The sequence below is a fragment of the Maylandia zebra genome, linkage group LG17 (genome assembly GCF_041146795.1).
Source record: "Maylandia zebra isolate NMK-2024a linkage group LG17, Mzebra_GT3a, whole genome shotgun sequence".
NCBI classification, from domain to species: Eukaryota; Metazoa; Chordata; class Actinopteri; order Cichliformes; family Cichlidae; genus Maylandia; species Maylandia zebra.
In genome coordinates, this window is record NC_135183.1 from 6,810,185 (window position 1) to 6,835,611 (window position 25,427).

General features: G+C 40.9%; 1 protein-coding gene across 5 annotated transcripts in view; it reads right to left on the minus strand.

Moving 5' to 3' along the window:
- lrp8 (low density lipoprotein receptor-related protein 8, apolipoprotein e receptor) overlaps positions 1–25,427 on the minus strand; it is a 173,314-nt gene that overhangs the window by 15,333 nt on the left and 132,554 nt on the right. For all 5 annotated transcript variants that reach the window (XM_076875959.1, XM_076875958.1, XM_076875957.1 and 2 more), the window contains exons 9-14: positions 23,589–23,714; positions 14,574–14,745; positions 11,100–11,324; positions 9,401–9,519; positions 7,909–8,048; positions 1,013–1,154 (exon numbers count right to left, since the gene is read on the minus strand). In XM_076875959.1, the coding sequence (XP_076732074.1) occupies positions 1,013–1,154; positions 7,909–8,048; positions 9,401–9,519; positions 11,100–11,324; positions 14,574–14,745; positions 23,589–23,714 (924 nt within the window). The remainder of the gene's footprint in view (positions 1–1,012; positions 1,155–7,908; positions 8,049–9,400; positions 9,520–11,099; positions 11,325–14,573; positions 14,746–23,588; positions 23,715–25,427) is intronic.

The following is a 25,427-nucleotide window of genomic DNA, read 5'->3' on the forward strand; positions in this document are numbered from 1 at the left end:
CACAACTTGGGAAGGATCGGACGAAAGCCTCTTTTAAGGAAGTGTGTCGATAAACATGAAAGACATCTGAGCGTCTCGAAATATGTGGAGACGCACAGTACTGTACCAAACCACACTTACAGATAATATTCCTCACTGGGGTTTTCCTTAGGTGCAGTACACTAACAAATAAGAAATGATACAAAAATGCAAGAGAAACAAAGATAAATCGGTAAAAGACAGGGCAGAGAGGAGTCTGAACTCACCAAGCGTTGCAGTCGAGGTCACATTTTATCAAATACTTTGCTTATCAATGCTACTCGTGTGCTTGGGGGGGCTACTCGGTGCACCTTCACTTAGCCTTGCAGTGTTTTGTCTTGCTTTTGTTGGTATTTGGGAGAAAACATTTTCCAATTCTGTGACTTCTTTTTTTGACCAGGACTCTTGATTTATTAATGAGGGAATGCAATTAGCTGCCTGCTGGCGCACAGACAAGATTGCTTCTGAGCGCTCAGTGAGTGAGGAGAGAAAACAAAGCATGAAAACACTCGCACAAACACATTTCTGGCACGCAGTGTCAAACACACCCAGGTATTCACAAGCAGAGGTGTTGACAGGCACACACGCGTGCGTGCAGTCACACACATCGAGAGTGCAAAAAAAAAAAAGACAAACACATCGTTTTGACGTGCCCGTCACATCCACCGGTCTAATCACACTCATCAGATTATCTGTTTATTGTTTCAGACCGTTTCACTAAGTGGATCCTCGTGTCTATGTGCTGATAATGCAATGCTTTGTACTCAGGAAGGAGGTTAGATTTTGTGTATCCTGTGTGCACATACGCCCCAAAATCCTGCTCATTATACCGAACAAGATCCTGCACGCTTACGAGTGGCAAACAGCACCTAGACAGAGACTGGGCAGTATGACAGACTGAAAACGAAACGGACATTTTGACTTATTTGAGGTCATCTGGGACAGCCCCACTTAGATCACCTGTGCTAAGCTTCTATGCGTTTCTTCTTCTTACCCTTGGGCTGCCTCTGTTCATGAAACACCACCAGGTCCAGGGGGTTGTTAAGGTCCTCTGCGACCTTGGCCACATCGTGTCCCGTCAGTCGGTTGGCGCTGTATATCGCTTCATCTTCCAAGTCTGTCCAATACACGCGATCCTGGGTTAAAATAAAGCAAAGTCAGCTTGAGAAATACACAAATAAATAAAAAGCCCTAAACCAGCCTTGATGATTAACGATCAACCTATTAAAAAAAAAAGAAGAATAAATGAAAGATATCTCAGCTAATGCCACAGATAATGTTATAAAGCCACATGCATGTTGCAGATCCAGAACTGCTTGCGCTGTACCACTTGAGATCGGACACTTTCCTAATCAAATGGCAGTGATGACGAGATATATTTCATATTTCAGTAACAGAACACTTACAAAAATGTTTTCTCTAAAGAGGGCGTCATTCTAGGGTTTTATAAAGCTGTTGTTGCTTATCATTTTCAGAGTCCAGTGATTCTGTAATTCAGAACCGTGAGACCTCAAGTATGGAGCAAACATGCTGCAAATGAGCATAATCTGCATACAACTTTAGAATAAATGGCTTTTCATAAACACCATTTGTCTCTGCTTAGAAGCTGTGCACTGATATTCATTGTAGTCACCGTTAATTAAAAAAAAAAAAAAAAAGGAAGAAAAAAAGCCAGTCTGCTGCAAAGAAATGTCCTCATCCCAACAATGGCTATTTGATTAAATTTACGATTACATTTGAGGATGTGTTGTGGTTTACTTGAATAGAGAGGTGTTTTATATCCAAGGTAACTGGTTAATTTTTCAAAAATGCAATAAACCCCCCCCCCCAAAACATGCCATTTAGCCCCCATTCTACCATCTTTACCCTCCAGCACTCCAGGTATTTAAGATTATAGCCAGTCTCTCTCTTCTCTGGTAAAAATAATCAGCCCCAAATAAACTTAAAAACAGAGTCACATTACTCCAATTTGCCAGAGAAGAAAGCCCAGGTGGCACTCTTTGCTAATTTCTATTTTTAACCACCCTAATTATAACAGCTACTTAACAAATACAAGGACACAGAGGAGGCGTGGCATCTCTTGGAGACGGTTTAGTTAAAATAAGCCACCTACTCTGTGCTCGGTGGGTGAAAAGGGGAGCAGTGTTTACTTAAAAAAAACAACAAAAAACAGTAAAAACACCGTTTTAAGTCTGTAAGGAAGTTGCATGCTTGATAAGAAAAAAACAGCCCCGGTGTTTTATTGGAAAAACGTCTGTACCTTTGACTCTCTGTTTAAGCTTTGTGCCAAAGCAGAAGGTAGTGACTGCTTTGGCGGAGCGTACGGTGTCTTTGTAGTCCTAGCTCAGCTTCCTTCTCAATTTCCCTTCCGCTCTTTCACACCTGCTCATTATTCTCTTTAATGATACTACACGATATAACCGCACAAGTGCTCACGGCACTTGGTTTCCACAGCAACCCCAGACGGCTTTGTCTTTGCAAGCACACATCAATTAAGAAAAAACAGAAAAATAGAGCAAATGACTGCACGAGAAAACACAGACAGGCTGATATCATGGAAAGCTCGATAAAACAATGAAGAGACGATTTAGGAGGTGAGTGTGAGACGGAGAGACCAATCAGTGTGTCTGCAGGTTTTTTCGTCGTTACAGGGAGGATGTATTTTTATCATCTTTTTAAAGGCAAAGACCTGCAAGACTTGTATGGTGTGCGGGTATGTGTGTGTCCGTGTGTGTCCGTGTGTGGGGCTTAGTCACAGCAGCCATCCATGCTTTTTGTGCCGTATTATCAGTGGACTTGACCTCTCTCTCACCTTCCCCCCCCATCTTTCAGTGAGCTCTCTATCACTCAATCTCTCCCTCACTTAGGTTCTGATAACCTTTACTCATATGACAGTAGTTCTGAAACAATGAAAGACAAATATCAGCCACGCTGATAAAACACTACTCAAATCTATTATTCCATCTCTTCTTTTTGCTTCTCTCGCTCTCTGTCTTGATTTCCACCTCAGCAGTCAGTCTCTGACATTGTTTTCCCCTTTTTACTTTCTCCACTGTCAATCTTTCCGCGCGCCGCTTGTGACCTTGAAGCTTCAAACAGCAGCACAAAACCTGAGAAGGGCAGTGCTCTTCAATTGTAGGATCAAGGTACATCTTTTATGTTTTGAAGGATAGGCCAGAAGTTATACACAAAGCGCACGCAGACTTGCTCCCATGAACACATGGCGCCACGTCACATCAGATGGAGCTGCAACTCGGGGGGAGTGAGAGCACGTCTAAATTTATATGGAGCCATTTTTGAGTCGAGGGAAAGCAGCCCTTTATGATTTTGCTGCGATTCTATCCCAGAAGAATATGCGTCGGGGCTGTCTGACACATCTGTCTGATGAGCTTCAGGTGCCTACTGGATACCTGGATGTTATGCATGAAAACTACAAATGAAAGCTCAAACAAAGCCAACCCACTCGCCTGTTGAGGATTTGATTTGATTTTTTTTTTATGGGTTTGATCTGCATTCTTTGGCATAATTAGCCAAGTTCTGAAAAAATAATGTGGGGGCTTTTTCGGTAAATCATTTAATTTCCAATAAGCTGCAAAAGAGAATTTTTTCTCATGTGCACGTTACAACGTGTCTCTAGTTACGTGAGCTGACTAGTTTTCTTATTTGGGCTGTAGATGTGGACAGAGAGGGCCTGACGGACGTCTTTGTCAGGTTTTTAGAAAATAAAGCTTTGATCACATGTCATTTGACTGCCCCTGTTTTCACATAGAGCCTTTAAAATTTAAATCTTTACATATTACTCCAGTTTTTATTTCTTTCAACCACTACTTCTCTTCTCAATCCCATCCCACCTTCTCTTCTATCTCCTTCCTGTCAAGAGCTGAAAAAGAGACAACATTACTCTCTGCAAGCTTCTGCGATCTACATCTCCTCGGGGCTTGGCATGTAGGCAGGCGGTCGGCACTAACTGGTAGAGTTTACATGCGTGTGTCTGTTCAGGGTTTGATACAGAGGCCCCGCATCTTTCTCTGCAGTGCTGAGAAAACCCGTTCGCTCATCAGCATCAAAACGAAGTCTGCAGATGACACACTCGAGTGTAATGACTTGTAGCGTTCACTGTATCGCTCAGGAATATGAGGAGCTGGAATAAACCGTACGCCGCACATGAGTTGACAACTCATATCTCACATGCTCAGAAGAGCATCTATATGGATGTGCATGTGAAAGAAATGGATGCTTAAGAGCTGTGGGCTTGTGGTTTTTGTTATGCTTGTGCATAATCAAATGTGGCTAAATGTCAGAAACATTTTCTCTGCATGCGAGAAAACATGTGAGGATGACTGATTTGGGGTTACACAGTCCCCACAACAATTCCCGCTCACAATAAGTTTCTACAGTTTTCACAAAGTTTTACATGTGATCCCCCAGGTCTTATTATTGTGGATTTGTCTTAACTGAAACTTACCGAACAGTGTATGAGCTAAATGTGAACATTTTACAGTTACTTTGTTTTTAACTAAAGAATAGGAAGAGTTAAACTAACGTTTGCTTAATTTATACTATTTAAGAATCAGCTGCAACACAAGTAAGTGCACTCTTTGTTAGCATGGCTCCAATATTTGATTCACCAGTCCACTTTCTTCCACTCAGGGACAGACACTATGGGCAGAGAACCATTCGTGCTCACATTCACACCTACAACCAATTAAAATCACCAACCTAAGCTTCACCCAACCCCATACATGACTGTGAACTGTGGGAGGAAGCTGGAGTATGTGGAGGGAATCGACACAGCCACAGGTAGATCGTGCAAATTCCACACAGAAAGGCCTCAGCCTAGATTTAAACCCAAGACCAACTAAAGCGAGGCGACAGTCCTACCACAGCAACACCGTGCAACTCGTGCATGCTGTAATATTTTTTACTCTCTCTTCTTTTACGTTTAATAAAACTCAAACTTCCTGGGCATGGATGACACCAGTTTTAAATATTTTGCATGAGTGACTCTGTGGAAATGTGTTCTGCCATTCTCGACACAGATGATTCTTTGCAGGTGCTCTTTGCTGGAGGTGTTGTTTTTCTTGCTCCACAGTCCACCTTAAAATACTCCAACTGTTCTGCTGAATTTGAGGCAGGACACACAGGCCACAGCTTTCACTTTTTTCATTCTATAAAAACTTGTGTTTGAAATTGCTATGTTTCGGCTGGAGAAAATGTTGTCCCTGCAAAGCATCTTCACACTAGGAGTCTGTTCATTCAGTGTAAACTTGGGTATAGACTTGCCTTTGCTATCCATCTACAAATGGCTACAAATGGTAGATTCATTTTAAAGAGAGCGACTTAACATCAACCAAAAATACAGAAAAAACACATCACATAAAAGTTCTAAACTGATTAGTATATAATTGAGTATTTGATCCCCAAGCAAAACATGACTTAGTTCCTGTCTTGTTGTTTCATGGAGTTGGTTTGCACACATCTCAGGAGGGATTTTGGCCAGAAACTCTCTAAAGTCTTTAGGCTTCTTGGGAACTTTTCTATAGGACTTTATTCTGTCTCTCTCCATTAAAATGAATTATATCAGTGCATATCAGTACACTGCACTCCATATTTTCTGCACTGTGCAGTAAGTGTGCTTGTCCTGGTCAGGTCTATGCTGCAGGCTTACCTTGTATCACATCTGCAGGACGGGCACTGTGCCTTCTGTTATTGGGAGTATGCCCCATCCTGTCCCTCCTTACTGATGCTGCAAGCGTGTTTCTGTTTCTGTTCAGCAGCCTAGAACAGTAGCTCTTTTATCCTATCCTATCTTTATGAAGTATCACAGCTGGTGCCTTACTTGTTAGAGCATTTCCTTAAAGCCAGAATGATCAAAAACGTTCAGTGTTTTAGTTCAAAATTTGAACGATGCAATTCTAAAAGTAACAAACTTCCCATTATCGGTCTGTAGGCACCGTGACATCCTCCTGTGCTGCTAAAGGTTTTTAATTTGGTCTATATCATAACCAGAGCAGAAGAAAGACCAGAAGAGCCGAGAGCTATTAATCTCCTGGGGTGAACTTTCACTGCTGCTCGAAACATCGGTTTTCTTTCTCTCTTTTGCACGCAAACACACAGACGCGCACACACTCACGCGCTCTCAGCTGGGCATGATGGATGTCCCTTCTTCCCTTTGCTTTCCCATCATCACACACAGTGTGTGCAGCAAAGAGGGGAATGGAGCAAACACTACTTACTGATCACATTTTCACCTACCACTTTCCCCACCTTCATCCTTGCTCTCTCCTCCCTCCTCCAGTTGTTTTCCACCTTCCACACCATCATCTATGCTTGATGGGCCCTAACGTACCGATTCACTCCCACCTCAATAAATACACCCAAATTAGTTTTATTGATTGATGCACTCTATTGTGACTCTACACTCGTCAGCAAACAAACAACAATTCCTTCTCTGGATTTATCCTGCTTCTATACTTCTATAACATCTCCATTTCTTTTCAGTCAGTCAGCCATGTCCCTGCACTGACTCATCTCTCCCCCTCTAGTTCTCGCACGTCTTTTACCGCTAGTACACTTTGAAAATGTGTGTCAGTCCTCCATTTATGACGATGAACAAGCATAGTAATAAATGGCATCAAAACAGTATACTTAAAAACCCACTGCTAAAATTTTGCTCACTGCAAGTCTAGAAATACGCAACCATGTTGGGAATCAACAAACAAGATATGATTGTCACTTACAAGGCAGCGATAACTGATCTGAGACCCCTTTGGTGTGTGTGTGTGTGTTTACATTTATTTTGGGAGTGAAATAAGAACTTCTGGATCTTGTTTACCTTCCAGGTAAAGCCTCCCACTAACTCTATTAGGAAATAAAGAAAAAGCGTGCTGTGTATGTCCATATATACTTAAAAAGAGTTCTGCATTCTTCACATTTATTTAAGAAACTTTAAGCAAACTGATTTCAAATTAAACCCAACCCTAAACCAAAATTATATAAGACATACACTGAGAAATTTAATCTAACCAAGGACATTAACCAAGACAGAAACCCTACGCATGAACATATTTTACTGTCAGCTAAGAACAGGAAACTGAGGCTACAGCATACACAGGCTCACCAAAACTGGACAACACAAGATTAGGATAATGATCCCCGATCTGATGAGTTTTAGTTTCTGCTGCTACATTCGGATTGTAAAGTCAGAATTTGGCATAAATAAAATGAAAGCAAGAATCCATCCCGCCTTATATCAACAGTTCAGTCTGGTGGTGATGAAATAGTGCAGGGGAAAGTTCTTGGCATTCGTTGGTCCCTACCCTCTACTAACTTATGAGTATTGTTGGTGACCATATCCATCCCTTTACGACCACAGTGTACTCATCTTCTGATGGCTGCTTCCAGCAGCATAATTCTCCATACCATGCCACTCAAATAATCTCAAACTGGTTTCTTGAAAATGACAGGGAGTTCGCCATACAAAAATGGCTTCCACGGTCACCAGACCAAAAAAGGACCTTTGGGATGTGGTAGCACAAAAGATTCACATCTAACTGTTTGATGCCTTCATGCCAATATGGACCAAAATCGTAGGAATGTTTCCAGCTCCAACCCTTAGTGGCAAGGTGTACCTAATAAACTGTTCAGCATATATTTCAATAGGTATACAGCTAGAGCAGAAAATATATCCCTGTATGATGATATAGTCTAATGATGAATTATTACATTAGCATAAACTAAAATTTGCCCAAAAGGTTGGAAACGAAACAAAACACTGCACACTTTCAAAAATGCATATTACAGAAACAGCTGTATGCACCAGACCAGAGCTCTGGCATTACCGCCTGGTCTGATTCTTTGCATTTGAATCTCAATTCTCAACTGCTATACCTCAAAGACAGTGAGGGCAAAGGGATGGCCCAGGTGGTGATGCGAGGAGAGCAGCACTTTGCGGTTGTCACCATTGAAATCCACGCTGGACAGCAGGTGCAGCTTGGAGTCCACCCAGTAAAGTCGTCTGTTGGACAAGTCTGAGAACATGCAGGGAAGGGGGAGAGCGAGAGAGAACAAAATCAAGAGGGGGTAGGGGAGAAGGTGAATGGAGAGAGAGAGAGGTCACTCAGAGTGAAACGGCCCAGGGTGAGGGGTATATGGATGTAATGGCCCAGTAGCTACACAATCAATCTTCTTTGACATGACGACCTCAGCCCCGTACTAAGAAAACACAGATGTGATTGTAATATTGCCGCTTGACTTCTTTGCTGGAGAAAATATATGTGCCCTTGAACAGATTCATTAGTCTTGCTGGACCTATTTTAAAGACAAACTTTGCTGTTTCGCAAATCTCAAATAACTCCACATTTCAGCCACTGCTATATTATTTATATTAGGCCCAAATCATTGTTGTGTCCTTGCTATGAGCGGCAAAGTGTTGTGGTGTTTACTTTGAAATCGAAACACCACATTGAATTTAAACAGCAAAGGAAATAATCCCTGTATTACTCTTTTTTTCATCAGACTCTAAGATTATGCTTTTAAGAAAAACATTTAAAAAAACAGAAAGCAAGAATTTAATTAGTAATTAATAAAGAATTAAGCTTTTGTGTGCAATAAGCAATTCGAAATTGGTAAAACACTGGAAGTATATGAAAAAAAAGCATCCAATAAAAGCACCAAAGTAAACTGAAGGGGGAAGAGAATTAACACGATTCTCTGTCCCCATTCACCTCTCCTGACTCAATCACCTGCACTGTTCGGTGGTCTCTATGAAATCAATGACCAGGGGAACACAATTCACCCTTTCTCTCCCACAGCCGCCTGGCGCCAAACCTCTCATTCGCCTTATTCCAAAAAATAATTTGTTTTCATACAGATGCGGCGACACCTCAATTCCACAGAGTGTGGCGACTGTGTGCTTCTATTTCTCCTCAGGCAAGGGCAGCTGAGAGGAATTGGCTGGTGCTTCGGAGGGAGTTGAAAGGGATGAGGGGAGGTATCGACAGCACAGAGCGTCTGGCTTATTAATTCGGAGCCTCATACTCACTGGCTTGATTGATGAGAGCCAGACACAAACTGAGGTATATAGCAATAAGAGCTACTTGGGTTTCAGCACCCATAGACTATTTTCTTCTCTCAACTTGTGCTGTTTGTCTCTCTCTGGCTTTCCTCCATGTGTTGTTTTTTTTCTTTGTGTTGAATTCACTCGAGACACTTTTTTCTCTCTCTCTCTAAAAGCAATGTCAGCATAATAACCTTTTTTTTTTTTTTTTTACAAAACTGCTGTCAGAGCTGATTGATTTTTTCTATCTGGGCATCATCTTCTAGCTTTTCATCCTTCTTCCGTGGGCTTTGAATGTTCAAAGCTACATGTTTTTTTCCTTACCTAGAGTTATTCCATTGGGCCATTCAATGTGTTCAGACACCAAAATTTGTCTATCCACTCCATTCATCCCAGCCTTCTCAATTTTGGCCTGACCTCCCCAGTCTGACCAGTACATAAACCTGCGGGAAGATACACAAGTTAGATTAAATTGAAGCAGCAACCTCGGAGGCTGAGAAATCAAGCCAACGTGACCTGCCTGCATTCTCTCTGAGGGCCACCAGATGGTGATAGCTGTGGTTGTAAAAGAGACCTGAAGTCTTACAGAAGGCTACGAGAAATGGCTTTCTGATTTTACTCATTTGTTTTGGGTCATACTGAATAAAATATCAACTGAAATATTTTGTAACCATGTTACAAAATGATATAAAAACCGCACACTTGATGGCTAATAGCTGTCCATCAGAAGTCATTAGCCAATGATTGTGCGGTTTCACACTTGACTTCTTGTCAACTCGGGTTTTTTGCCAACCAAGCTGGTGATGGCAAAAGCTTCAATACAATATGGCACTTCAGAAACCAATGTGTGGCTATCTGTGGCTGAGTGCCTAGCTTTAGAGCAGGGGTGAAAAAAGTTTCTAGCTTGGTATAAAAAGTAATTTTCCACCTTTGTGACATCTTTACATTTCATCCCTTTATAGGGGCTTAAAGTATTAATACTTAAAGTTGTGAATTATTAGTGCTGTGGAGCATGACGCTTGAATGCAGGCGGTTGTAGCACCAACTCGCGGCAAGGCTTCAACTTCCGCTACTTCAAGTCATTGAACTGGACCTTTTTGTTTCTGCGTTTGTGACCTTTTGAACTTTTAATACAATCATCTAACAAATAATATGGCTTCCTGTGTGCTCTACTTTTGGTGAGTGAAAGCTAGTATTTTATTTGTCTGTTACTTAATAACTAGCAGCTTATCTGTGTGTCTAGCTAGCATTAGCTGATAACTTAACATACAGCTTATCACCTAAATACAGTCCAAAACCAGTGAGAGATGCCATTGTTCATCTTTATATACATGTTGTATCATTAAGGCACGGCCAGTTCAGTGTCAGAAATGAAAGGAGTAACTTTGCTAGGACCAGTGAAGAGAGGTTAATATGCAATGTCAATTGTTCTGAAAAACTCTTAACTGACAAAATCAACTGTACTCCGTCACACGATGTTCCACAGACATCTTCTCTCATTTTCTTTGCAAAATGACTGTATTATTAGTAAGACAGGCATTGAAAACATAAAAGGGAAAGCACTGTGCAAAACAGCAGGTACTGGAAACTTGGACCTTATCTGAATATGTGTGTCCATGATAAAACTGTGAAATCGTGGCTTCATTTGAATGTATTTCATGCTAGTCTAGCTTTGTAGAGCTGTGAAAAGACGTCTTTGGGGAGCTCAAGGCACCCGAGACAAATGGAAAGAGTTAGAAAGGGAAGACAAAGTGTTACATCCCATCTCAAGAAAACTGTTAAACTGCTTAATCTAACAGATGGGCTCAGTGCTACAAATAGCCTTTACTGACTTTAGGCCAACTTCTACACCCAATCTCTTTCTACTATAACAACACTGGCTTTTACAGACACACACACAATGACAGTAGGACCTCTTACTCGCCCTCCCTCCTTCCTGCCTTTTTGCTCAACTCCTTTGCAATCTTTTGCTCCTTTGTGCATCTTTTCAAAATCCTTTTACCCTAAAACTAACCCAACTCACCCTTGGTGCGGATCCACAGCGATGGCTCGTGGCTCGTTCAGCTCGGTGGTTATGAGCATTTTCCTTTTCCTGCCATCTCCCGTAGCGACAGATATGCTCTTATTGCCTGAGTCCGTCCAGTAGATGTTCTTGTGGACCCAGTCGACAGCAAGGCCCTCCGGGGAGTGGAGCGAATCGATGAGCGTCACCTGCTGTGATGAGTCACTGGCCTTGTTGATGTAAGCGCTGGTGGGCGGATGGAAAGGAAATGTATCAGTAAGTAATCTGGAAATTATAAAAGCCTAATCCATCACAGAGGTGCTGGCACGATGGATTTACTACCGTCTGGCTTCCTTTCCTTGGGAGGAATGACTTGATTGTGAGTGGCTTAGATATCTTGTTGGGAACATAGATTCTTCACTCTATTCAGGTGTGAGGGGCACCCAATCCTGACACCTTTATAACAACTTCAGCCTTCACACCAAACACAGCCTCCCAGGGAGAATGAGTCTGTCTTTTTCTATCAGCACCACATGCCTATATCTCCCCTTTAACCGAGTGTCCCTTTCTTGTCTTCAGTTTCTTTGATTTTCCTCCTCCGTCCACTTACTCTGTCAACTCTTCTATCCCCATTCCCCACTGACATTTCCTTTACTGGTGAAAAATGTTAAAACTTAATAGATTACTGCCTCGACAATATATGAATGCAAGAGCAAGATGGAAGAAAAAATGCTTGATAAAAGGTTGGGACAAGCAATGTCCCAAGTTGCACAGTGCCTTCACATTTTAGCAACGCCTACAGGAGTAAGAGGAGACGGGAGGTGCATCTTAACTAAAGAAGAAGGTTGACTGGTAGTCAGAGCTTGGAGATGCTCACTGTTACATTTTGCCAACCCAAATGTCTTCATCTTTACAGTCAGGTGAGTGTGGGATGTTATTGTGTGAGTGTGATAGATAATCTATGGGTTCTCAAGAGTGCCTCAGGGTTTGCAACATGGATCCAACGCCACACTGTTTCACCCTTGAGGGTAAAACGGCTCAAGCATTGTGGACATGAAGGAAACCCATCGTGTTATTGATGCAGCATGCAGCTACTGAACTCTACTGAAAACGCCAGAACAAAAATTACATTTGACACAAATTCAATTTGTTTTCTTTTGCATTACATTCTGTTCTTTGATACTGAGTAATCGCGAGTTCCACTAAAACATATTTTCTGTTTAATCTCTTGTTCAATTTCTCCAATATTTAATTTTTTACGAACACAGCAGATATAAAAATTCAACACGTCAGGTTTTCATGATGTATAAAAATGAAGAAAATGAGATCAAGGTAAACGATTTAAGAAAATCATTTCCACCTTTAAAGTTTAACCTGCACAATTCACAGTCACTCTTCAATTCTATTTGGGTGGGGGACAATCACTGAAAAACTTACAATTACCTGGCTGCACAAATGTGTGCAGCCTTAGACTAAAATACTGTTAAATACCTCTTTTGATTTTACTACACCGTTCAGTCTTTTTGGCTAGGAGTTTGCCACAGCACTGAGTCTCTTGATTTGGCAATACTTAACAGTCTTCTTTGCAAAAGTACCACAAATCATCGTCAGGTCACCCCACAGGTTTTGATTTGGATTCAGGTCTAAGTCTTTCCAAAACTTTAATCATCAGGTGAAGACATTCTTTTGTAGAATTGGATGATTTGGGTCATTGTTGTGCTAAAGGGTGAAATTCCTCATCATTTTCATCTAGCAGCTGCTTTAAGTTTTTGTGCCAAATTGGTATCAGTATTGGAACTGCTCATATTTCCGTCCATTTTGAGTAAAACACAATGTATTTTATGGTATATTTAACAGCTTGGACATTCTTGTGTACCCTTCTCCTGACTGATACCTTTAAATCATGAGATCTCGTTAACGCTTTATAAGCTCTTTCTGGACCATGGCTTTTAATTTATGCATGTCACATTAAAAATGGACAAAGTTCTGAAGTCATTTTTCTTGGGGTCATATTTTCTCAACATCACAAATCCAGATATTTTGACAGTGCTATGAAGATGTTTTATATCCACTTTATATTCTTTTACTCACTCTAATTTCACTATGTCCTTAATTTGAGTTAGAAAATCTTCACATAGACTTAGGTTGAACAGGTTGGTGGGCTGAACAGAGGCTTCGGGCACAGTGAAGAATAAGACAGAGACAGATGAGTCCAAGTCCACTGAGCAGATTGCATGTTTAATTGGTTGAACCATTGTTTGCAACAGACATCTCCATCATTGGGAGAAGGTAACAAGTCATCGACCCGTGGCATGCTAATCACTATGAATTAGTCTGGAAAACCACATTATCACATTGAGGGTGAATGAGTAGTGCAGACTTTAATAAGCCTAACTATTTCGTATATCACCTTATCAGGGAACAAAACAAAATAAATAAAAAAAACCCCACAATTTACTGATAGTAGTCCAACCTAATAAGCTCCGATTTCTAATTTCATCTCTACCTGGGGTTAAGATCTGTCACCAAGGCAACTTGGACAATTTGCTTACATATATTCTACTGTGGCGTTACAGGAGAAAAGAAAACATATGGTAATGTCAAAAAGAGCAGATATTCTAAACAGCAGGAAAACTTGATTCTGATGCTATGCACTTGGGTGCAAGTGCAGAAGATTTTGCTTTGAAAGATTAGAGAAAAGAAAACACCATCAAGGACAACGCCAAGTAGATTAAGCTGTATAACTTCCCTCGCTGTTTGCTACTTAAAGCAACTTTTGATATGTGAGTTTATTTACGGCATCGAAAAATAGGCTTCGCTGTGAAAAATGAGTTCATTTGTCCGTTCCCTGTCACAAGCCCTTGACTGTGTTACCAAGTTTGTGTGGGAGAATGTCTGCGTGTGAATGTGTGTGTATGGAGATGAATAATGGCAGCGATTATTGAGGCAGTGAAATTAGTGAGAGCATATGGCTCAGCTGAGATGATAGAAAGCCCCTCCCACAACCTGTCAGCCATCAGGGTGACACAAACACACACACAAATGTATGTGCAAAGCTATGATATGTGCACACACACAGACTCACACAGTGTGTGTGAAGGACAAACAGGTGCGGCTGACTCACTACCAGAAGGTGTGACAGGTTGAAGCACACAAGATGGATGGATAGAGGAGAAAGATAATGAACATGTTGGCTGAAGAATGACAAAAGTGAGTTATCTAACTTTAAGGTCCTGCGTCTATACAGTGGCTTTCATCATTTTATATGGGCTTCCTCTGCCTTTATAGACAGAATATATACACATCATTTACAGCATTTCAATAATTACACTGAAATATACAATTATAGATCATTTTTCTGTCGATTAAACAGAATGATCCAGCAAAATCTAGTGCGTTTTCAGTTCTGTGTAGCAGTACCTGATGGGGTTAAATAAATAATTTAAAAAATAAATATAACTTGTCATTGTGTGTGCGTGCTGTATGTGTGTGTACCTGTATATTTTCTGATGATACAGATCACACCAGAACATCTTGTTGGTGGACACGTCCACATCCAGGGCCACGGCATTCTTCAGTGTAGGGACCACTTGTGTGTACTCACTCTTCAGCAGGTGAATACGACGGATTTCATGACGGTTAGTGAACAGCAGGTACGGACTCTTTCCTGTTGGAAAAGGAAAGATGTTTATGTTACCATCAATGAAACCACTGGACAGAGAAGTTATACAGAACAGCTCATCTGCCCTGTAACCCACTGCTGTGACTCTAAATTAGGAACCTACCAAATATGGGCCGTTTGTACTGCTTTTGCTCTTGGTATGTCACAGGGAAATATTTGTTACCCTTGCAAAATACCTGTACGTGAAAGCTGAACTTGTGAATCTGTACTGTTATAGGCATTTGCAGCTAGACTGCTGACTAGAACCGAAAGTATGAGCACATCACTCCAGTCCTGGCCTCTCTGCATTGGCATCGTGCCTCATTTTAGAATTCAGTTTATGGTTGTTTGATCAAGGCTCTTAATGGGCGGCCCCTAGCTTGTATTACCAGTCTTATTCATTTATATTCACCAATATTTCCCAGTCTCACAGACCCACTGGTGAAGGCCTCTTACTGTACATGTCTCAAGGTCATGCCTCAAGCAAAGAGGTGACAGAGCCTTTGCAGTCGTTGCTCCACAGTTTTCAAATCTACACAATCACACGAAAGCCGAAGTTCTGATAGGACTCTATGCAGTCCTCTGAAAAACTAAGTACTCTTCATGATTCAGTAGCTTGTAGAATCACCTTCGCAATAACTTGAAGCTACTGAAGAACTTTGGTTGACTGTTCACAACGTTGGTTGAGTTTTGGCAGGATGATGCATAACTCGGGTGTAGGTCTGGATGACCTTAATTGGACCTTTGCAACACCTTCATTCTTTTCTTTTTCATTCTGTTATACATTTGCTGCTGTGTTTGACATCATTGTCTTGTAGCATGACTGAATTTGGGTAAAGCTTTAGCTGTCAGTCAGATGGCCTCATATTTGATTCTAAAATACTTTGGTATACAGCATCGTGCTTGACAGTTGGTATGAAGTGTTTGTGTTGATTATGTCGTGTTTGGTTTTTGCCAAACATGGGGCTGTGCATTATGGCCAAACATTTCCACTTTGTTCTCATCTGTCCACAGGACATGGTTCCAGAAGTCTTGTGGTTTCCTCAGATGAACTCTGTAAAGCTAAGGTGTGTTTGCTGCTGTCTTTCTTAAGAGAAGAGGCTATCGCCACACTTGTTCAATCTTTTTGTGGCATCATGAACTGTCATGAACTTTGACATTTAACACCCTAATAGGGTTTTTTAAAGTCTGAGATGTAGCTCTTGGGGTTTTAAGCAATTTCTCTGGGCATTGCATGGCCTGACCTTAAGAGGAATTTATTGGGACGCCCATTCCTGGGAACATTGTGACATTTTGTTAACACACATACAAAATAGGCTGTTCTAGTGTTTCCCTTTGCTATTCTTCACCAGTCTAATAACCTACATACTGTTGTGTACAAAGATACCGTGGGTAGTGCTGAGTGTTTAGCCTTATTCCCAAAAGGGAACATAATGTAAGCCAACTGTACTTTGCATTTGTACTATTTAGGTCCTTAAAGCATGTATTTTTGATGATGTGAACATAAATTATGTATCCAAACAACCCCTTTAAAATAATAATGTTTCCCATCTACACACAGATTTTAGAACAACATCATATTATTGAGTGAGTTTTTCACACAATTATGCACAACAGGGAAAATGATGTATGTGGTATGATTCAGTCCACATGGAAAACACACACCCCTTTTTAAAGACTATTGTTTTGGAATAAAGATGCAAGTGTGGTGTCCTACTGTTGGAAAAAGTTACATTACTCTTGTTAGTGAAGTGACCCAACAAGAGCCATGCCACAGTCTATTTTAAGTACAACAGTGCATTGCTGGGGTTTTTTTTCAGGGGCATTCAGGATGTGGCGTTCGCTGGCACATTAGTTACCTGGTAGCGGACACACTTCAGCTGACTGAAGGTGAGGATGGCTCAAGCATTTGAATAATTCTAGGTAGGTGACAAGGTCAACTCTAGCACACAGAGATACCTTAGTTTGTGAGCATGGGAGCATTGCTGTGACATCTATATTTTTGTCATCAAGCACTTTCAACCTAAAATACAAGAAATGTAGTCCTGGACTCTCACTACAGTGCAGCTAATAAGACATCAATGTTTCTTTTAATTTAGCAGCACTGGTGTGTCCTGGATTGCCACTCCCATTACATTTTCCAGCACGTTTTTTCACGTTTGTTCTCTGTCCTAGCTGTCACGTCATCTTTATTCTCCACTGTCCACAAAAATCAAAACAGCATTCAAACAAGACAAAGCCGGCCGGCAGCAACGTTCGAGCGTGCACAGACAGCACAAACTCCTACTTTCACACAGACTCAACCGTGCTTTGACAGGTTTCCTTAGCCCTGGTTTATTACAGGCCACTGCACAAGGAGAAAATATTACAGTTCTACTACTGCTAGGATCCAATCATTTTTCTCTTACTGCTGGTTTGTAATCATCAATTTCCCCTGCTGAGAGGGCGAGCGAGCGAGAAAGCGAGACAGAGACAAAGGAACAGGCAAGCGCAAGTAAATCTGACAAATGCAGGTAAAGTCAGGGAGAAAAGATCATTAAGAGGATGTAATTAAGGAAGGACGAAGGAAAAAGCCATCAACAAAACAAGTGAAAACATGGGAAAGTGGGAAAAAGAGAGAGAAAAGTAAGAACATTTTGAAGCCTGTATAATGAGGACATGGATAACTCCGACATGTCTTTCATCAATCCCCACAGACTCACTTTTTCACGACAATATCTCTTATCCCTCATCGGTGTTGTCACAGCAATATGTCCTTCTGAAGTTTATTTTTTTTTTAAAAGAAAAAAAGAAGCTGAGTCACTGTTTTCCAAAAGGCCCCAGCACTACAGATGTCATCAAAAAGTGCAAGATTATCTCTTCTACAAGATACTGCAAAGCTACAGTCAGCTATCTGAACAGCAACATGGTTCCGTAAATATCTGCAGTGCTCGTTCAGGGCTGCTCTGCCCCATCAGCCAATTAAGATAAAGCTGCAAAAGGATAAGTGCAGCCTGGGAAACACTGTTAGATGCTGCAGGAGCACCGATTTCCAGGTGTTTATGTTGTGAGCTTCACAAAGTAAGAGGTAAATAAAAAAAAGAAATCCCCCCCAAAAAAAGACAGACAGAAAGGTCAGAAATAATGGTGAGAAATTCTGCAGGCTGACAGCGATGTTTAGCTGCAGCTTTTGTGAACTGGCCAGCACTAGAGGAGGTAAATAGGATGATGGTATGTCTGGAAAAATGCACGCACGTCAAGGTCAGAAGTGCTTGTTAAGACTTGTTGTTAAGACTTACAAACCGTGCTATATAATGACGAACAGATGCGACAGCGGAGAACAGAAATGAACTTCCCATGGACAGCTGTGTCAAAAGTCATTCAACTTTCCTGTCATTCGTTAACACAAAGCCGCTTACATAACACTTCGTTATTCTTGTGGTTAAAGGCCACATTAGAGCTGGGCGATAGAACGATAACGATATGTATCGCGATATAACTTTTACTCGATAGAGAAATTAAGCTATCGCGATAGACCTCGCCGCTCTTGTCCTCTTAAAAAAAAAAAAAAAAAAAAAAAAAAAAAGGTCAGCCGATCCAAATTCAGTAGCGCAGAGCCGAACCAATCACAGCCGCAGCGTCACGTCGCGTGACTTGTTACGTACAGCACAAGTGCCAAGCCGCACGTGTGTTTGTTTGGGAAGCAGCCAGCGCATAATGGAGGAAATGAGTGTGCCGACTAGAAAAATCAACCGAGCGTGACCGAAGAGAAAACAGATGATGGTTCCAATGCCGGAGAGATTGTCGAATGGAAGAGCCATAGAAGTTCCGTAGTGTGAAGGTATTTCGGCTATTTCAAGTCTGACAAAAAACAGAGTAGCATGCACTGTAAATTGTGCCGAAAGCAAGTCTGGAAATACAATAAACTGGTGCATGCGTCACACTGTGCGCCACGTTATTGTTTCGGTGAAATGAATTTCTACAATACTGTTACTGTTAATTCTACTCTCTGCAGTGTTTAAATGCTTACATATACACACAGTTACTGTCCGTCCACACATACGACTCGGTTCTGCTTCTATGCCCCAGCTTTGTTTACTTTTTCCCACCGAGGCTTCTAGACTTCTGATTGGCCAACATTTCTGCACGGTTAGGAATCTAGCGCCACCTGCTGCTTTGGCATGTTCATAGCACCGTTTTCCTTCATTTCTGCCTTTATGTGTGGACGGGATTATTTTTCAAAACGAAAACGAAAAATCTCCGTTTTCAAAAATACCCGTGTACGTGTGGACGTAGCCTCAGTCTCTGACTGGAAGCGCTAATTCATCATTCGGCTTTTGTCAGACTAAAGTAACTGTTACAACTGTTTGAAAAGCTAAGCTATACAACAAGGAGAGATTGAAAATTTCCTTTTAGTTCTCAGTTTATTTGATATTGACAAAAGTTAGTCAGTTTTGTCTGTTCTTCTGTAAAACAAACTAAGATTTATTTTTAGAATTAATACTTTATTTCTAAGTGGAATTGACAATTTAGTCTGTTTCATTTGTTCTATTTTGAAACTTAAACGCTTTAGCGGCTGCCTTTTGTGTAGTTTGCAATATTTGCCTTTATTTATCTGAAAAAGTCTCATGTTCCTTAAGTACATCTACCCTGTTGAACTTATTATGGGAAATAAATATTTAAAAACAAGCTGCTGATTATTTCACATTTTACTTGTGAGCAACGGCACATTTAAATCTTACAAATATAGTTATTTGGTTTATATCGTGATAGATATCGTTATCGCCTGAAATGAAAAAAACATATTGTGATATGAAAAAATCTCATATCGCCCAGCTCTAGGCCACATGTGCTTATATTTTATATTTTATTTATATTTTATATATAAAAAATTGTCGGTGCCTGGACTTTCATGATGAGAACACTGATGTGCTTAATAGATCAGTTAAAGTAGGAGAATAAAGATGTGTAAATTTGAACCTTAATTCTGGTTTAATTTGACCAGTTTCTTTCCAGACAAACAGAATTAAATGCTAAATAACATCATAATTGAAGACAAGACACAACTTTTGATGAGTTTTGACATTATTCAGCAACATTTTTGGTCCTGTGGCAAAATCTTCTGACAATGGGGGGAAAAAGAATTTGTCCAGTCCTTTAAAACCTTTCTGAGAAGTGTGTAATCAAACTGTCAAGAAAGGTACAAATTGTTCTCAGCTCTGAGGTGAAGCCTGCAGTACACTACAGATGAGAGAGATGACGAGACACAAGTGAACGAAACAAGAGAACAGAAAAATAACACAACACTTTGGACCAAAGGCAGTTTGTAACTTTCCTCTGCATCACTGCCGCAGCCTGTCGTGCATTTATCGAGTGTACCTGTTATGTAGTCCCACAGCTGTTACACCCTTCGCCATTGTATTCATTTATATTTCTTTTAATTTCACAGACTTTAATTGAAGTATTTTAAATAGGTTTTTTTTTAATACAGCCAATAAGCCTGTGTTAATTAGTACGAAGTTAATTTTATTGTTACAACTTAGATTTGCTAATTGTAGTGAACAAGTGACAAACTCCGGAGGATAAAATATCAAATTCAATTCAGTTTTATTTATAGCTCCGGCAGAACCAGGGAGGGACAGCCGTCTGCCATGACTGGCCTAATTTGCAAGTATGCACGCATGTATGGTTCACCCCGTCAGTGTGTACATCCTGCTTTGCTGCCATTAGCTAAAAACGAGACTATCTGGTCAATTTCCTGGATTCTGCCATATAATGCTCACACACACAGAGCTGAGAAAAGAAGTCACATCATGACTCCAGCCTGAGATGTTACTTTGAATTAGCACTGCTGGTGTAACACTTGTGTATTACTCTGAAATGAATCTGCAGAGACAGAAAGCGCATTCTAGGATTATAAATGAAACGCAGTTACTGTACACCAAACACATCGTAGCGTTTTCACAATTACCTACACAGACTCAACTCACAGCAACAGCATATCTAAAAATGGACTTATATGCAACTTTAATAACCTTCAGATGATATGAGTATGACAGCTTCTGAACTTCAATATGTGCATATGATATTGGCACCGGGTTCGTTTCCTATCTCATCGCAGAACGTGACATTCCTCCTAACCAGTCAGTCGCAGGGGAATTGCATTTGTGTAGAAATCATGACGTGACTCCTCAAAATAACTACTTATGCGCTGTGTACATGTACGGTGATTTCTGTTGCTGCGCACGTGCGAGTCTAGAAATGAGTTCATAAGCAAAATGCAGCTTCATTAAATCCAAATTACCTCAGCTTCACAAAACAGGCATCCCTGTACTTATGGTCCCAACCCGATTTGTTCCTCTGAATAAACAATCCTCAACTTAAACAGGAATCCATCCAGTCACATTTCAGACTTCTTTTTTTGTCTCCTTTGGCTATGCTATGTAATGATGAACAGTATGTATACACGAGCAGAGAAATAAGTCATATACCGCGTAAGTATCTATCTCATTTCTCTTCTGCTTCTCCATGCTGCCATCTTATAAATGGCCTGGCCTCCAATAAGGATGTTTGGTCTACCTAACAGTAATAAAGATTCCCACACAGAGACACAAAGCAATCAATGCTGTTTTTTATGCCACTTAGGTTAGAAGTGAAGGTCTGTTTTCTGCTTTAAGCACTCATTATCAGACCAGTTTACCCTGTAATGACTTAACCTCAGACCGTAATTACTAATAACACTCCTTTCTCTCTCGCCGAAAAGTAATTTGCTGTGTAAGTCAATCAGTTAAAAGTTCCATTCTCAATGTATGTAAATAGAGAGTAGAAAGGAATTAACATCACCAGAACATGAGGTAATTTCTAGCCTAGAAATATAATGTATACATATTTTAAATCGTTAGCACATGTAGCAAGATAGCAGGTACCTATCCGTAAAAGTTAAAATTGAAAACTAAAATTGCATATTTAGAAGTTTGTTTGTTTTTTTGTAAAGGCAATCCCTTAATGTCTTCATATGGCTCAGATGTACGGTGGCCCTGAGAGGCAAAACAGACTGCAACTTAAGAAAACACCAGCAATAAGAAAAACGCTGCAAAGGCACACAAAACACAACAGAAATAGGAAACATGAAAACAGAAATAGGAAAAAGCTGATTTCCAAACGCACAAGAGAAGTGTTTCTGTGATCTTGCCTCCAGTATTGGGAAGTGTTTCTGGGGAGACAATACCCCGACGGACCAGTTGCAGGAACCCAAAACATGGTAGGCGTGTTTTATCATGATTCATATAATACTGATGACGGATTATTAGGCTAATAGTTAGACTAACACACTTACCTCTCATCTTTTCTTTCTTCACAAAACCAATAGATCCTCCACTTCTGTCTCCCAGCGCAGTTCTTAGCATATTTTGGTTCCTGCAACTGGTCCGTCGGGTTATTGTCTCCCCAGAAACACTTCCCTTGTGTTTTTTCCTATTTCCGTTGTGTTTTGTGTGCTTTTGCAACGTTTTTCTTACTGCTGGTGTTTTCTTAAGTTGTAGTCCGTTTGACTCTCAGGGCCACCGTACAGATGCAACTTTGCATGTTCACTTCTTTGAATATTCATGCATATATAAGAGATGCATACTAGCCACCCACGTCTGCTTCTGTGTCTCTACTCTAAATAAGTTGCAATATTGGACTAATTCGGCCATGCCTCAGCCATCTGTGTTTGAGCTGTTAACTGATTTTGGAAAATAGGAAGAAGAAGAAAAGTGAACTTTACAGTGGCAACATAGGCAACATGTTGTTCTGGTTTGTTCAGTCAGGCTAGTCACCTACTGTGTTGCCTGCTTATTTCACCGATATGTCTTCGAACACAGAAACAACACATCGTAGGGACATGCTAATAAGGTTAAAAACTTGAAAGCATGCACTGTTAACACATTCTAGACCAGGGGTCGGCAACTCCAGGCCTTGAGTAACGGTGTCCTGCAGGACTAGATGTGTCCTTAGTCAATTACAGCTGATTCAAATTGCTAAATGACCTCCTCAACATGTCTTGAAGTTCTCCAGAGGCCTGGTTATGAACTAACCATTTAATTCAGGTGTGCTGACCCAGGGTGATATCTAAAGTGCAGGACAACAGCACTTGAGGCCTGGAGTTGCCTACCCCTGTTCTAGACCGTCTGTTTCCTGTACTTCTTAAAGTAAAATATATAGAAACATTATCTGCAGGTACTTAAAGGCTTGGTAACCACAGGATTGTTATCTTTAAGGTCAGCTCTAACAGACTGAAAACTGTGCGAACTGATTAGAAGAACCCAAATTGTGCTTTCAAACAAGTCTCATGTATACCTAATGGGCTCATGTACAGTTGTGTTTTGAATAGCATTAAGGAAGACTTCTTTTCAGTTGCAAACTTGCCAAGTGCAGCTTAGAGGACAAGATTTTATTTTCATTCAAACTGCTGTTCAGTGTATTTGCTGTAGCCAACAATGGGTAGAGACCCTTCCTGTGTCCTGCATTGAGTGGGCAGACCTTTTCCCCAAATAACACCCTTCCCTTAACACTCTGGGGAGAGCAAAAGCAGCTGGCTGCAAACTTTCATTAGTGAGAGCTGCAGAAAAAAGATGGCAAATATTTATCTTTGCACAGATTGCTGTGCAAGAACTGCACACAAAGCAATACTCTCCTTTCACGGAGTGCCACTGTGTGAGAACTGCGTAGGATGTGACTGGGTAGAGTCGGAGCGCCGTTGCTGAATATGTGAGAGTTGGTTTCTATGTGTGATTCCTCATATGTATGTGCGACTGTATTTTGGTGGGAGCTTCCATCAATGACAGTGTGTGTATTCACTTCCAAAAATGTGTGTGTGATAAATGCCCTACCTACGGCTTTGCAGGTCTTAGAGGCAGGGTCCATCTCATAACCTTCATAGCACTCACACTTGTAATCCCCTTTGTAGTTGATGCAGATCTGACTGCAGGCATCTGGGTTCTCACATTCGTCTATGTCTGCAGAGAGAAACATGGCACAAAGACATAAAGATCAAGACACACACAGTCCTATTTGTCTGGAGACTGAGACATAAAAGAGCTAATATTTTCTGTTTCTAGCATGTTAACAACCTTTCTCAGCAGGATCCTCACTTCAAAAAAAAAAGAGAGATCTTTTGTTGAGAAATTTGAATGTTGTAACACTAATATTTTTGAGAAACAGACTAACACTGTTTTAACTGGATAATAGAAATGATGTTAAACACGTTTGTATATGGAAACAGCTTAAACCAAATAAATTAGGAAAAATGGAAAATCTGACATTTCTGAACGCATTCAGGGTCATATTTAAAGCTACAGGTCAAGGTCCTCCAAGGTCAGCGTAACCAGAATCTGGGGACAAAGGGGATGAACCTCCCAATACTGGAGGCAAGATCACTGAAGTAGTTAAACAACTCCATGGTGGAAGGTCCCCAGGGTGGATGAGACTGGACTCGAGTTTGTAAGCCTCTGGATGTTCTGAACTGTTTCAACTGACATACCTCTGCAAAATTGGATAGAACTTGGGGAGAGTGCCTCTAGACTGCCCTCTAGGATGGTGGTTCCCCTCTTCAAGAAAGGGCACCAGAGGGTATGTTACAACTTCAGGGGGATCCGATTTTCTCAGCCTACCTAGGATGGTCTGTGCTGGGATACTGGAGAGGAGAGTCCATCCAGTAGTCGGCCCCTAACTTAAGGAGAAACAATGCAGCTTTTGTCCTGGTTGTGGAACACGGGACAAGCTCTGCATCCCATTAAGCATATTTAAGGGGACGTGGGATTTTGCTCAACTATTGTCTTATTAACTTAGAGAGGGCATTCAATGGCATTGCTTGCTGTGTCCGCAGGGGCTGCTTCTGGAGTATGTGGTATTAGCCCCTTTGTTAAGGGCTATCTGGTCCCTGTACAACTGTAATGAGAGCTTGAGTCACATAGCTAGCAGTAAGTTGAACTGATTCTCGGTTTCTAGAGCTGAACTTTGTTTCCGCATCATTTCACAAGCCATTTACAAGCAAAATAATCAGAAACCAAATGCTAACAATTCCAAAACTCCCATTTTCAGCGATCCCGGACAAGCCCCCTCTTGGTCCCCTAAAAAGGTCCAGTGGTTGAGGGAAAGTAACAAAGGTGTCCGGGTTGAAAAAAGGAGGCAGAGAGGCAAAATGATTACATTAACAGATTTTATTAATGTTTCTATTAATAACTAAACTAAAAGAGACAGACCAGCCACTATTACCTTTTGAAGAAAGAAAACAACAAAACTCAGGTGATCATCACTAAACTAAAAATAAGTCAAAGGGGGTTAGTACCAAAACACACTCCTCTCCACAGAGTAGGAGCAATAGACCACCATACTCACAGCTCACCAGCAACAACCCAACAAAGCTCTCTCTGGCCCTAGAGCTCAATTTTCTCTGGATTTAAGCATTCTTAATTGCTGATGGGAGTCAGCCGTACAAAAACGGTGGCACCAAAGGCAGGAGATATGGCAGGACACATCCAAACAAGAACGATTTCAGGAGGAGGTCCTGCTAGGGCTGTAACAATGGGTGGGCGGACCCATTAGGTAATCAGTGAAAATGTAATTAGTACTGAATAGGGAGTAGCAGTTTTTGTGAACTGATGTTTTGTTGTTTTGTTCTTCTGTACATCATTTATCTGTTTTTTATGGTGGAACACTTTCTGATCATC